The following is a 14858-nucleotide window of genomic DNA, read 5'->3' on the forward strand; positions in this document are numbered from 1 at the left end:
CGTATTAACCTACCATGAGATTTTTTTAGAGAGGGAGAAGGCCCCTGGCCTCGCTTCCCCGTTCCCCTCTCGGGGGAGTCTAGAAAATTCCTTGAGTTCCTGTTGGGCACTTCAGAATATAGAATCTAGAGTGCGGCCCAATGCGGAAAAATACGGTCCTCTGATTGGCTAGCCGCGCTATGCGCGCGCGGCTAAAGTGAGAGTCCCAGAGGGCTAAGGACTCTCAGATTCTCAGATCTCCCCTTAGAAAAAAATCTCATGGTACTTATTTCGAATAAGTTATTCGACTATTTTGCATCATATTTTCACGCGTTATTAGTAGAAATAATGCATGTCGAGTACTCGATCTTTTGTCTCGAAAGCTATTATTTCGTGAAATCAAATTAATGCAGAGATGTTTAATGAGTTAATTGAGTGGCTCATTTCATCGCATAAAAAATTCAAATTCTGAACAAGAGAGTTCTTCTTTTCGATGTTAAGGCTAATTTGCAAGTACGTTCGTTCTGAAATGACGCCAGCAATTGCGTCTTCAGAATGCATTGGACAAATATAAACAAGGCCAAAGCCATTTAAAACAATAAAACTCAATATTTTGCCGGATGAATATTTATGCTTGCAATCAAACAAATGCAATGGCCGAGGCGATTGGCGGCGGAGATGAAACGCCACTCAGCTCGTTCGCTACTTTCAAATTCAACAAGATCAATCTTCTGCATCGCTGGAAGACCGTTCTTATTGTTCCGTACGCGCTCATTTTCCCGGAGAAAAAATATGTCCATATTAAAAGTTTTGTTAAATGAATGCATTTCTTTATTTATATTTTATTCTATAAAATATTCACAGTGATTTGTGAAAAAAATGCGATTTTTCAAGCAATAGAACTAATAAATCGTAATAAACCAGCTAAATAAGACTTTTTGGCAAGTGGTAAGTTGAGTAGGAATAGTTGAACTGGGTTTAATTAAAAAGAGCAATCTACATGATTATTCTCGCAAGGTTAAAATGCTGATACAAGCAGTTGAAATCCAAAAAGCCTCGTTTTTTCCTGGAAATTCAACCAATTTCAATCAAGTAAATATAAAATTATAATGTATATTTTATAATTATAACGTTAAGCATTTTTTAATAAGCAAAAACAAATACTTTTGATAAGCCTTCTTGTCTTCAAATGATGGCGCTAGCGAGCGCACCTGCAATTGTGGTTCTCTTCCTTTTTCGCAGTAAGGGCAAAATTGATGAGCCCAGGTCACCATTAAAATGTTTCATTTTTCGCCATAACTTTATCCTCTTCCTGAAAACAGACAGAGACGAGTTCGACAAAAGTTCAGACGTTGAAAAAAGGAGCCGTCAAAATGGTGGCCCAGCTTACATTCAAGATTTCCATGCTTGTGATTATACTTATAGATGGGTAAGCGGCTTTCGAAGGAAGATCAATATATTCATTACAGTTCGCCGATTTCAGTATATTTATTTATATGAAGCTGATATTATTTTTATATTGAAAGCACAAGTAAAAGCCAATCTTCAGTCTTTTCTTCGGACACTTGCCCTACCTGATTCAAAGATATATGCAGGTAAGATTCATCTTCTTTTGTCAACTTTCTTTTTCGGCTTACTTTTTCATTATTTATACTTTTCCTTGGATATAAATTTATCAACCTATCCTGAACGTAGTTCTTTGCTTCGAATATATTTTTAATTCAGCGCTAGAATTTTAACTTTTGCATTCAAATAGAATAAGTCAACGCATGGAACAGCAAAAGATATTGGCGCCAATCCACTTCTATTGTCCATTTTGTCACCGGGGATTCTACAAGTTCGCAATTATTATTAATCAATCGGGGGCAAGTTTAACCGCCCCCTTGAAGCCTCCTTGAATCCTCTATAGAATTGCTATGCTGCTGGTATCTTTTTCGCCACGTGTATTCTCCACATGCTTCCTGAAATCTCGGAAAAGATGAGCACTGATGTTTTCCCTGGTAATCTCAGACATAAGTTTACTGATCCATGGGTTAATTAAGACATTGAATATCCCGTTGCTGAGTTAATCGTCGGCTGTGGCTTTTTCATCGTCCTGTCCCTCGAGCAAATCGTCATGAGTTGCTGTACTAAGTCGAAGAAATCAAAGAAGAAATCAAAAGAGATAAATAATTCAAATCAGAACTCGAACGAAAACACAGATATACACCTCAATGGAATAAGGAATGGATAGAATATCCAGAAAATGATATCATTAGTGTCGATATGATATTCCTAAAAGGGGTCCAATGGGTAATGGCGTTGAAGATCATTCGGTTGGAACACACCTCGATGGATCTCTCGACCGATCTGGTACTCAATTATTAATCGACGCTCAGAGCGGCCAGGATAAGGATTGAGAAAAATTTTGTCAGCTTAGCATTAATAATTAGAAGACAATTTATTTAACGAATCACGGCATTTATTATCTCCAAGTTCAAGATCTTTTTTGCTCAATCTTTCGCAGCCATATGTTGCCAAAGATGAAGGTCATAGTCATGGACATGGACACGAAGATGATGACCAGCATGATGAAACGGGCTCTCAATCGATTCTTCCTTGATTTCAATAAGACATCATAATTTTTAGATAATCCTCGGCCAAATTTTGGCGTTAAGGGTGTCAACATCGATTGAGTAAGGGAATCTCTTATGAGATTTTTACTAAAAAATCCGAAAATCGATGTTGACACCCTTAAGGACCCCCCCCCCCCCATAGTTTCTGAGAAAAACTTTCACTAAAATGGCTCATTTTCACGATTCTTGATGGGGGGGGTCCTTAACGGCTCAAGATTTCCGGTAAAGCTTTGAAAAAAAACCCACCGATATTTTTTCATTAGGGTCTAAGAAGTCTACGCGATTTAGAGCGGATTCAAATGCGGCTTTTATAAATTATAATTATTTTGGGATTATCCCAAAATAGATATTTTCCAAAATTGATTCTCAATTTGAGAGCCTTATTTCTGACCATGCTCATTTTGACCCCGCCGCACACTCAACCCTTCGAGTTCTCATCCTGGTCGGCGCACTTGCCCTCCACGCTGTCTTCGAAGGCCTTGTCTTTGGCGTATCCCAAGAGCCTGTATCTGCTATGCTCGGTATATCAACAATCAAGATTTTTCTTATTGAAATTTGCATTATGAATGTCGATTTTTAAATCCAGAAGGGCTTTTGCGCCAATGAATATTTCACTGAATCTCAAAACAAGAATCAATTTTAGGTACCGCAGTTGCTGTTGTCATACACAAATCGATAATTGTCAGGGGCATCAGATTATTATGAACGCGATAATCTAGCTGTTCCGCTTCTGATTTCATATTCTGATCCACAAAAGCCTTCTCAACTGGGATGCAGCTTTTGACGTCCAAAATGCAGACAAGGCAATGGTTAGCTTGTCAAGCGAACTCAAAAGATCATCTGCTTCCAAATTAGAAAACTCGTGTAATAAAGGATGAAAGCCTCATAAGCACGTGACTAACCATTGTGGAGATTTCTCGTTACCGCTGTGGTCATCTTTTCGATAATGGCACCAATCGGCTTGATCATCGGGATCATACTAAGCGCTTACGGTGGCGATGGAAACTTGGATGGGCCTATGACAATTATCGAGGCAGTGGCAACAGGTGGGGAAATACTCTTCCTTGATTTCAATGTCTTCTATAGCGCCTCTCAAATTCATGGCGACTGAATATTCGTTTTCTTAACCTTGAGTCAAGGTCTCGTGGTTCATATTTTAAAGTTTATTATTTATCTTGAACAAGGACCACAGTCGGTCAATTCTTTGCGGATCGAAAGAGCAACAAAAACATTTTCAGAATAAGATTCAATCTCATTTGTTTTTCTTCAGGCACTTTCATCTACGTCACATTCTTGGAGCTAGTGCCTCACGAGTTTATGGGCGAAGTCGAACAGGGACCACTCAAAGTCCTCGTAATGGCCAATTACGGTTGAAAATGAGCATTCATTTAGATTAAGTGAAATTAAAATCGTAAAAGAAAATTAATATAAAATTTATTCAACCTCATTAAAAGCGCTCGGCTTTGGGACGATGGCCTTCTTCCAGACATTCGACTACGATCCTGTGTTCATGTCGTCAAACAGCACACTGCCATCTACAGACACATAGCATGATTCCTTGCGAATGACTTCAAATATATACCTTCATATAAACCAAACCCTTTTTGCGGGTACTTTTTTGGCATGACCTTTCTACTTCTGCCAAAAAGCGGATCCAGTTTGAAAACTTTGAAAAGTTCAAGACCTTCATCTCCGACCCAGGAAAAAAACTTGGCCAGACAAAAACTGGGCGCTGGGTATCTTTATTTTCCAATGTTTTGGAAAGCATGATTTTTCTGAGAAAAAATGTGTGATCTGGCGCCAAAACAGCTTGTTGAAACAGTTTGGCAGCCGCGGTAGTCCTCTCATCTTTACAATAAGAATTGTATAATCAAGGGATATTACTGCTTATTTTTTCTCATGTTAATTTTTTCTCAGAAATTTTGTACTACCAAAAGCTGGCACCATCTTTGCCAAGCCCGTTCTTTTTCATCCCTTTGTGGCGTCGGAACATTTTATTGTCTCCTCGCACCTCCATAAACACACACTTCTGTCCTCCCCTTGTTTTTTTCGCATTTTTGCGCCAATATTTGGCGCAGATTTCGCCCCGCCGCCAAGGCAACTCCAAACCGACGGCGGCGTGTTCTAACAAATTTCACCTGCTGCCAGGAATTTCCATCCGACAAGGTGAGAAAAAGAAGTGGGATTTTAGAGGTCACTGCCAAATTTTTGTCGTCAGGAATAAATTTGCAGCCAATTTTAGGGGTTGCGCGGTTTAATCCTTAATTCCTAAAGGAACCAAAACAGATGAGCTCTCATCCCTTTTCTGATCTTGTCTCTTTATGAAAACACTCTTTAACAAAGGAAAGAAAAAACATCTGATAATCTAACTCGCGAGCAATTTTCATTTTCTCAGAAAATAATCGCTATCTTTTAATGTTTTAGAAAACACAATTTTATCAACTCCCTCGTGCATAAATTTTTGAATTGGATTAAAAATGTGACCTTTTTATTCCCTCTTATCGCTGGTTTCCGAGGAATTCCTGTGGAGAAACATATCTTATCAGCCTTTTTTAACTGATAAATTTCGCGAGTCGGTAGTTTTCGAAGAAAAAGACGGAAGGCAAATTTAGTGTGAAATCGGACTTTGCTGTTGAAAATTTATAAATAAATCACCCATGTAAATTGTTCATCCTTTTTTGGCAGCGCGAAAGCTGTTCGAAGATCGTCGAAGATTTCGATTCAGTTGGGTCGATACCAAAAATCAAGCCCTTGAGAAAATGACCACTTTTCCCGGAAATGCGGAAACTTAGGGCCTCTAAGTGCCAAATCGATAGGTGAAATTCAGATATTTTCCGCGAATTCCGGAGCCACTTGAGCAGAAGCTCAACGCACAAACGCTCGACATTTTTAAGAATTGGATGACAACAGCGGCAAATCAAAGGGTTGAAGTGAGCTCAGGGAAATTTCTGAATTGTTTTCTGATGGTTGCATGTGGAACTTGTTCTTGTGAAATTCTCATTGTGCAAATATTTGAAACGATCTGGGCTCAAACACTTTCAGTTTAAAATTTCATCGAGGAATTGATCTAAATGTCTTCTGAAGCGAGGCCAGATTATGATGATCTTGAGTCTGAAACAGAGAGCCGCTTTACAAGGTTCGTATAAGCATGAAAACTAGCGCCTATTCTTTAGTAATTCTCATAGCACCAGCGCATTTCTGACCGAGGAAAAATTGCAAGAATTGAAAAACGACATAAGAGTCGAAGTTCTTGAGTCGGTAAAGGATTTCATCGCTCAGCGCGAGAAAGCATTTGATACTCTTTCGGGTTCTTATATGGAACTCAAGTCTGAGCTTGCAGCAACTAAAAACAGGTGCACTGAACTCGAGAAGAAGGTCGAAACTTTGGAATTGAAATGTCAAGAATATGACCTCAAAATGGATGAATCTACTGTTATTGTGGAAAAATTTTCTAAAGAGCACACGGAGTATCGAACTTTCTATCGAGAATCAGATGAAAAAATGAAGAATCTTATTCGCGACACTCAGTTTGGAGGCCAGAAAAATAAACTTACGACGAAGCAACTAGATGAGATGAATAAAAAGCAGATGCTATGCATTTCAAGAGATGCAACAACTCGCAATGCAGTAACAAATGTCCACGATGTATTCCTTCTACTGAAAGTACTGAGTAATGGCCATATTCCTGTTAATATAAAAGTAAAATTAATAATATGATAGTGCTATTGAAAAATTTTAGTTATCGAGCGCCTTTAAACTAACCAACTACTGGACGAACGATTGGCTTTTCGAATTTGAATGGTTACCAAAAGAAACTTTCCCCTGGAATGTTTCTATCGAATGCCCAGGAGATACTTTCTATTACCGAGTAACTTTGGTCCACTCTGTCAAGAAAAAAACAGCGAAAAAACCATTCATAACGAAGGAAATACACGAATCGTATTATAGTGGGATAGATTTTCTAATAGGAGATGACAGAGTAAAGAGGAAATTACAATGGAACCCATTTACAGATCAAATTATGGACAGAAAGCAAAACGAAACGTTAGAAGGTTTTTCGCACAGATGGATTCATTCGAAAGACGGCTGTTATTATCAAGGAGATGATTTTGGAGAAAATTTACTTGCAGATACGAGTTTGGAGCATTCTCTGACTATCAATTTTTGGAAAGATTCTAATCCGAAGAAGGTTTCCCGAGTAGAACGTTCGCGGAGAGCAGCTCGAGATACGACTGATTACAAATTTTTGAAACTTTATGGAGAGAACTGAAATAAACATAATAATTCATCTCGCTCTTTAAAAACACGCGGTGGATCAAAGGTTTTAGTTGAGCGCTCTAAAATTCCATCTCATGTCTTCAAAATCCCTAATTTCAAGCCTCATCTTGTTGTTGTTTATATTTTCACAGGAAGAAATGTTCGCCTTGAAGCAGTCTTGACATTGATCAGGTGGCACGCGTTAATTACCGGTCCGATTTTGCGGTTCAACCAGCGAAAAAATGAATGTTTCCGACGCGCCTGAGACCGGAAAAAGGGCAAACAAGCAGTTTTTGGTTCAATTTCAATGGCATTCTTGGCTTATAAACTGTATAAGGGCAGAGCTGTCTTTTTAGAGCATCAATAAAGTTAGACAGACTTCTCGTGGAGCATTGTTGTTTCAAGAAAAGAGCATAAAATTGACTTTTCCAATATTTTGATTGTAGAAGAGTGAATTGATTTCTAGCGCTCTGAGAAAGTTCTACCCCCGAAACCCGAGTGCCAAAATGTACACATCCGAAGCTAAAGGTCAGGAAACCAAGCCGACCAGTTTACTTTTCAGATACACAGTGTTCCGCTTGGGCGCGCGGAATGATCCCATTTCGCGGAATCCGGTCAGACCGGCTCCACTTTTTCCCGGAAAACCAGTCAAGTGCTTGTTATTCTAGCTCTTGGAGAAAGCATGCGATAAGGTAAATGTCTCCTCTTATCTTAACTTGGTTTCCCGCCAGGTTCCGTCTCTTTCATAATTCGAGCTCATTAATCCGCGGATCAAAACAAAATCATAGCTTTTTTCGCAGAAAGTCGGCGCCAAGTTCAAAATAGGTTCTCCGGCGCGCGGCCAATTTTACAATGCGCAATTTGATTTGAATTTTTCAGGGCTTTGAATAATATTTAACTTTTGGTTTAAGTTTTCAAATTCGTGAGAAGCTTTTGATTTTGAACTTGCGCCAAAAAGGGGCCTTCATAATTGTATTTACACATAGGGGCGGCCAAAGTGAATGGGCAGGGTCAATGTCAAAGCCAGCGACTGTGAGAAGAAAGTACTAAACAAACATGTTTATCGGAATTTTTATCGGACAAATGGCTCATGATTACGGGGAGAAAATTTTTGGGAACTCTCCAAAATTCGCGAGCTGAGCAAATTCATTTCGAATTTTATATGCTTCGGTTCAAAAAGAATATAAAGACTAAACGGCCTAACATTCAATGGGGATTCCTATAATCCTAGAAAAGAATACTAAAGCCCTTCAAATTGGCTTCGTCTCAAGGGGAGAAAGGTCGAAAGTCGAAAACCTTTCCACTTTTGGAGGTTAAATTCCCCCAAAATCCAGTTTCCTAGAAAGCCCTGGTTAATTATTTAAAACCTTGAGCTCTACTCAGATACACATTTTTCCTAATATTTTTCTTTGCCAAGGCTTTGTTATTCTTTCCTAGAATCCCCTTCTCTCGGCCCTGGCTTACCCAGTGATCCCCCAATTTTTCGATCCGTTTCAAGAGACCGCGCGGTTGGTTTATCAAATAATAACTTTTGTGAGTTGAACAAAAGCGTCACCTGTTTGATCCTAAAAAAGTGTTTCTAATAGTAAGATCATCACGTGATCAATTGATCACGTGCGTGTTCCTCGAGCACGTGATACCGGCCGCGAACGGATTCGAATAATAGCTACCCTCATCAAAGGCGAATTAAACCCTTTTGTGGGGTTGGGCGAAAGTTGTTAAATCAAAAGTAACAAACCGGGATTTTCCGCACAGCTGTGATTGTATTGCTACATTGTTTTAGTTACAGTCGGTTGCGCTAAATAGGGTTATTTTGGGGGATTAGGAGGAAGTCTGAGTTTCCGGTAGATCTGAGCTCAATTGACTGGGCAAATTAGTATGATTATGGAGGACTTAGGAGTCCCACAATGATAATTCTTATCAGAATAGCAGATAAGAGTCTCTTCTTTGCTGTCTAACTGTATGAAGAAAATTTTGATGGTTATATTTCAACGGGCATAAATTCGTTTCCGATCGATTCTGTCCCTATTTTTAGAGAGCAGGTTGAGCTCCTCTGGGAAATTTTCGTCGCGGGGTTTCAAAAACTATCCAAAAATTCTGAAAAAGCTTCCCACTCGGGGTCACAGCGGGCCCTGTCAACCCTTTTTTGATCTGCGCCGCGCGATTTATGACCAGGCTTAGCGGCGTTACGTGGAAGCGTTATTACAAATCTGAACCCCCGTCTCGATATTTTCTGGGCCAAGTTTTGTTTTCGAAGGTGAATGTGTTTTGTTCAACGGGTTTTCTCTGCGGTGAGAATGGAGATGTTTGTGGTGGTGGAGATAATTTTTTCGCGGATTTTGGGCAAAATTCCGAGAAGAAGAAATATGCGTTTCCGCACAGACGCGCGCATCGCTACAAACATGCTCAAGCTCATGTTTTTTCACACTGAACATATTCTGCTTACTGTAAATACACTTATCGTTCTCACTCGTATTCCAGATTTGCTCCCAGATTGGATATGATGAGCACTAGTTGTGTTTAGGGTCGATAAAGTGACTTCCGAGGGAAAAGGCTTCACAATAGAATGATATTGATTTGAGGCAAGAGTTTCTAGGGCTAGGCTAATTCCCCACTGTGCCACCTGTTGTTGCCCGATCGACCGGTTCTAGTAAGGAGGGATTGTCAAGTTTGCCACCTGCGGCGCGGGAAATTCTAGAGAAAGGCCCTTGAAATCCTGGCCATGTGTCGAGAGGATCCTTTCTGGGAATGGGTAGCTGGGGAGGCTTTGTTGGATAAGTTACTGTAGTCAGACAGAAGGCATCCTCTTCTAACAAAATCTTGGAAAAGGAGAGGGTTGAAATCATTGCTCTTTCAACTTCAGGAAGACCTTTAAATGCGCCTACTCTGTGACTGAATGATAAAGTACTCGATAAACTAATCCATTATAGTTTCACTTTTGCTTGATGCCAAAGCAATAATGATTTTATGGGCTTTTGAACACGGCAATTAGCAAATTTCATTTTTATAATTTCCGCGTGATTGGATAGTGCCCAACTCGCTCATGGCTCGCGCGTGTCAAAACTGATCAATTACTTTCCTTTTTGCACAGAGAGTTGCTCTACCGGTCGCTTTGACAGGTGGCTGGCGAGGAGAAAAGTTTGAAGAGGAAGTGCTCGAAACCGGAAGGGTGGAAGTTCTAGGCCAGTAGCAGAGTGTGACAGATTTTGATCGAGCTAATAAGCCCTAATAAGACCTTGTTAGTTTGACAACCAATGATCAGCAATTTCATTTTGCTGGAAGACGCTTAGACAATCAAAAAATTTTCCCTAATCTCAGCTCTCTCCCACAGCACTTGCTAAGTCTAAAAATATCCACCTTTCAAATTCAAACAGTCAGTTTGAAAACGGTGCAAAATGACCCCATTTAGACTTTCCTGTCATCACATACATCCGCTCAGCAGGTCCGTTTCGTCGTAATTGTGCTAAAAATACTATCCTCGGCGAACTTCAGAGCATTCATCCCCCAGCCAGTTAACGACACATGATCCGCCTCATCCTTAGTGCAACATCCTGCTTAGCGCGACGGGCGAGCGCAAAACGCGCGGACGCAACGGCGCTCCGGCGCGTTTTGTGAGGGCGCTGCGGGGAAACGAGCGCGAGCTTTAACTTTTGGATTTTCGCGGAAAATTCAGAACACATCGAGACTCTCTTGAAAGTGAAACCAACAGCTAATTTTTCAATTTTTACAAATCCCAAAACAAACAAACTTGATTCTTTTTTTGAAAATGGGCAAGAGAAACATCTCACAAATATCCGACGAAGGATACAACTCCGACCGATCAGAAAGAGCCGCAGAGACTACTACCGAGAAGATCCGAGTTTTGTCAAGAGAGAATCGAATCTTCAAGGAAAAGTATTTTGTCGAAAAAGTCATCAACAATTCCGCAAATGGCATCATCTACAAAGGTAAAGAAACCCTCATAAAATAGTCCTCACAATCTTTTTAGGCTTCAGAAAGGAGGATAAAATCCCAGTTTGCGTGAAACAAGTCCCAAAGTCAAAAGTGGGAACATGGTCAGAAATTTCCGGACGAGTTGTTCCAAACGAGTTCAAAATGCATCTCGATGCTGAAAAGTGCGAAGGAGTCGTTCAAGTGCTTGATTGGTTTGAACGCAAATCAAGGTAATAATTGGCTTCAAGAAATCAATAATCTAATGATGAATTCTTTAGCTTCGTTTGTGTGATGGAACGACCAGAGAACTCAGTGGATTTATTCGAACTCTCCTCGCGCCTCGGTGCTTTTTCAGAAGATCCTGCGCGCATCATCTTCTCACAGATTGTCTCGACCTGCTCCAAACTGCACGAAGCTGGAATCCTCCACCGCGATATCAAAGACGAAAACATCCTCGTCGACGTCGACACCCTCGAAACAAAGATCATCGATTTCGGCTGCGCAACAACTTTCAAAAAAGACGACAAACTGACAGAAATCGCCGGCACTCCCGAGTTCTTTCCTCCCGAAGTCTACACCACTGGCGTCTACTCTCCAGAATCCTGCACTGTCTGGAGTCTGGGAGCTCTCCTTTTTGTGATGCTTGTCGGCGACTTGCCATTTCAGACATCGGAGGAGATAACGAAACGAGTGTTTCGTTACCCGGTTCGTATAGAAAAAAAATATATGGTGAAATGAATCGAAAGTTGATCTTGAAAGCTGGATAGAAAATGCCATTTTTCAGAACCAACGAATTGAATATCGAGGAAATTCAACCCAAGAACTTCTTCCTTATTCAAAAAGATGATTATTCTGGTAGACATGCGGAGCCAAGAACGTCTCCTCAAGCCTACCAAAAACATTTATCAAGAAACCCTAACCCTCTTAGTACACCCTTAAATACTCCCTGCCCGAGTCCGCGTCCAAGTTCGCGTACAGAGCCAAACCGCAGGAGTAAACCTGAACCCCCGGTGCCAAAGTAGACAACCTTCCTTGCCTATCTCATTTCACGGAACTAACTGAAAACTAATTCAGATCACAAGCTTATCGGAAGACGCTCAAAGCCTGCTCAAGAAAATGATGTCGCTGAATCCTGCTCATCGACCAACACTTGCTCAACTCGCGGAGGATAAATGGCTCAAGACGGAGTAACTGTCAGTAACTGAAGCTCAATAATCTATTTCTCTGAACAAACGCCTGCACATGAACAATTATCATTTCACTGCCATAATGTTCTTGCACATTTGTAAATATAATATCAAATCAGACACAAAACAAATCTTGTTTCTTTACTTATTTCGATGCAAAAACGCAGGACTAACAATCAAAAGACATTTATAAGTTAAAATAAGCAAGCTATTCTCTGTCCAAATCAAGTTTTTTAATGAAAAAATTTATATAAGACCATTATTCTGGGCATGAGAAAGCGACCGAGTTTTGAAACTGAAGAACTGATATTGTAATTTCTGCTGCTTTTTTGAACCCAGTCGGCTTCCATTTCCAACAAGTGTCTGTTTACTTTCTTTGTCGTTTGTTTTTCTGTTTGCCGCGATTTCATGCCACGGCAAAGGTTACAAAAATTGCTCAAGAATATCAATTTGAGGACTCACTGAGGCGCTTTCGGATGGGTTTCGATAATTGGACCCAGTTTCCCTTTATGAATTAGGGGCAATAATCATTATGAGATAGGGTCATTTTCCGAAGGCTAATTGCCCGGTAAAAGTGCCTCTGATAAAAACTGGTCCAGTGGGTTTTGATCGAGCAGTTACTAATTTTGGAAAAAAGTGATCTTTTGATTGTCTTTTTTTTTTCAGTTTTTTATGCGTGTAAATCTTGGGTTTAATCGGTTTCGACGCTTCCCCAAACAGATTTTGGTTCCTAAAAATACCCACAAAAGGTGTTAGCGAAGGTTAAATTCGCTTCACCACAAGCAAAAATCGAAAACGCTCCACCAAGTTTAAAAACGCCAAAGTTTAACATCTGGTGGTGTAAATACAAAACACCAAACTGGTGTTGAATGTAAATCGAAACATTTTCAAGTGCGTTGTGGCTCATTGATTTGATAAAATATTGAATTCAAGAGGCGAAATAATCATTATTCGCGATCGCGAAATGTTTGCTAAATAATCAGTTGCTGGATGTTTCTCCTAAAGAGGCCCTTTTGAGTGAGCACTAGAATTTATCAGATCGAGCGGATGCTAATCGATGAAGTTTTTTTTTCTTATCAAGAGTGCCTTAATCAAATTGGAGATGGATAGGGATCAAGCAAGTGGCCGACATGAGAAACAGTTTTGCGATGAAAATATGAATTATTCTGTTTCGCAAACTAGTTTTGCTTTTCATTTCTGGCGGCAAAAAAAGGACTTTTTGTTGAACAAAAAAAAGTGATCCGGATTTGCCGGAAATCGCACTCTCAATGGGGATAATCGCCTGCTTATGGCTCTTATGGGGGTCAATAGGTCGCATAAGCGCCCTAATCTGTAGTGTCACGTGATAACATCTGAAGGTTTTGTTGTCCCGAAGAGGCAAAACAAAAGCCAGGGTTGAAAAAGCAGCATTACTTGCTTGTCAAAAGAGTAGTCAAAACCTTTGTTGAGGCCAGAAAAGCGGGATGAAAGGACAAACGAGCCGAGTGGGAAATTTAAAAAGATCAAGCCAAGCACCGGCTATGCGTACAGAAGTTTGACAGGGCAAATCTGAAAATTTTGATTTACCGCTCAGCGATGAGGGATGAGCGGAAAGGCGGAAAATTGGTGAATTTTTGATGAATATGTTTCTGTTGCTGGTTCCGTTGGGTCCCTAGCCGTCGAGAAAGAGGGACTTTTTGAGAAACTCAAAAAGGCTTTGCCAGGAAACTTTCGACTTCCAGATCTTCGAACTCGTAGAATTTCTTCTTCAGATCGTTTTGAATGTACCAAGCTGTCGCCCGTAAATCAATTTTTTATAATTTCAACCCCTGTCCAACCCAGGGTTCCAATTCTGGCTGAGCGCTGAGCGACATCTGAGCGTGAGCGAGCGGTGAGCGAGCGAGCGATCGCTCACGCTCCGCTCACTCAACTGATTTTCATAGCGAACCGCTCAGTCGCTCGCTCGCTCAAGGCCAAAAAATATGATAGCTGAGCGAGGTTTGAGCGAGGCTGGAGCGACTTTGGAGCGAGGTTTGAGCGACGTTGGAGCGAGGTTTGAGCGCCGCTCGAGCGAGGTTTGAGCGACGCTTGAGCGAAGTTTATTACTCACTAGCCAATTCTCCGCTCTTATTGGCCAAGATCTAAAAACTCCTTGGCGGTAAGCGAATGAATGGGGAGGATTTTAAGTCACGGATTTATTAAAAAGAGAGAATTTTAAATAAATTCTGCGAATAATTTTAACATATTGTTGCCAGCAATATACAGTTGGCGTGTTAGGTCCTTGGGTTTTCCCCGCCGTCTACAACTATTGAGTTGGTAACAATAAAAAAATTATTTTCGCTGAAACCCACCGTCCTCAGCCAAACATTTTTTCAAAATTTAGGCTCGACTAAAAAATTGGTTTTGTTAGCTCACAATATCCAGGTGGCGTGTTAGGTCGTTGGGTTTTCCCCGCCGTCTACATCTGTTGAGTGAGTTAACATATAATATTTTTCGGTCAGCCTGATTTATCATTGATACCCAAGCCAACCCGATAATTTATTTTTTACGAGTGCTTCCTTAGTTCTTTTTCGATTATTACAGCCATTCAACAGGTTTCTTCAACAATTAGACTAACCTCAAAAATTGGTTATGTTAACTTTCAATATCCAGTTGGCGTGTTAGGTCGTTGGGTTTTCCCCGCCGTCTACAACTGTTGAGTAGGTTAACATAGAATATTTTACGGCTAGCCTGATTTTGATTATAGGCATGGCTGTTGATTTCGAGTCCTTTGATTTTACCCGGCACTATTTTTCCGGGCAGCCCGCAGATTTTTCAGCGGGTTACTCGCACGGAGAGTCTTTTCACGGGCTACCCGCGCTATTTGTTTTCTCCTTTCCGCCGAGTAGCTCGCGATTACCTGCAACCC

At 40.6% G+C, this 14858-nt stretch overlaps 3 protein-coding genes across 3 annotated transcripts in view; 2 read left to right on the forward strand and 1 right to left on the reverse strand.

The window, feature by feature from the left end:
- The window catches only part of LOC145700652 (protein argonaute-2-like), a 46995-nt gene that overhangs the window by 25042 nt on the left and 7095 nt on the right, over positions 1–14858 (reverse strand). The gene's annotated exons all lie outside the window — the stretch shown is intronic.
- Positions 1569–4182, forward strand: LOC145712193 (zinc transporter ZIP1-like). The gene is made up of 7 exons (XM_081789878.1): positions 1569–1574; positions 1889–1979; positions 2022–2146; positions 2971–3115; positions 3372–3456; positions 3507–3640; positions 3865–4182. The coding sequence occupies exons 1-7, from the start codon at positions 1569–1571 to the stop codon at positions 3966–3968; spliced, it is 690 nt and encodes a 229-aa protein (XP_081646004.1). The 3' UTR covers positions 3969–4182.
- LOC145697242 (serine/threonine-protein kinase pim-3-like) lies at positions 10538–12069 on the forward strand. Its single transcript, XM_081774423.1, has 4 exons — positions 10538–10798; positions 10840–11014; positions 11063–11489; positions 11859–12069. Exons 1-4 carry the CDS (start codon positions 10618–10620, stop codon positions 11973–11975), a joined length of 900 nt encoding a protein of 299 aa, XP_081630549.1. The 5' UTR covers positions 10538–10617; the 3' UTR covers positions 11976–12069.

Source organism: Oikopleura dioica, chromosome 1 (genome assembly GCF_907165135.1).
Source record: "Oikopleura dioica chromosome 1, OKI2018_I68_1.0, whole genome shotgun sequence".
Classification (NCBI taxonomy): domain Eukaryota; kingdom Metazoa; phylum Chordata; class Appendicularia; order Copelata; family Oikopleuridae; genus Oikopleura; species Oikopleura dioica.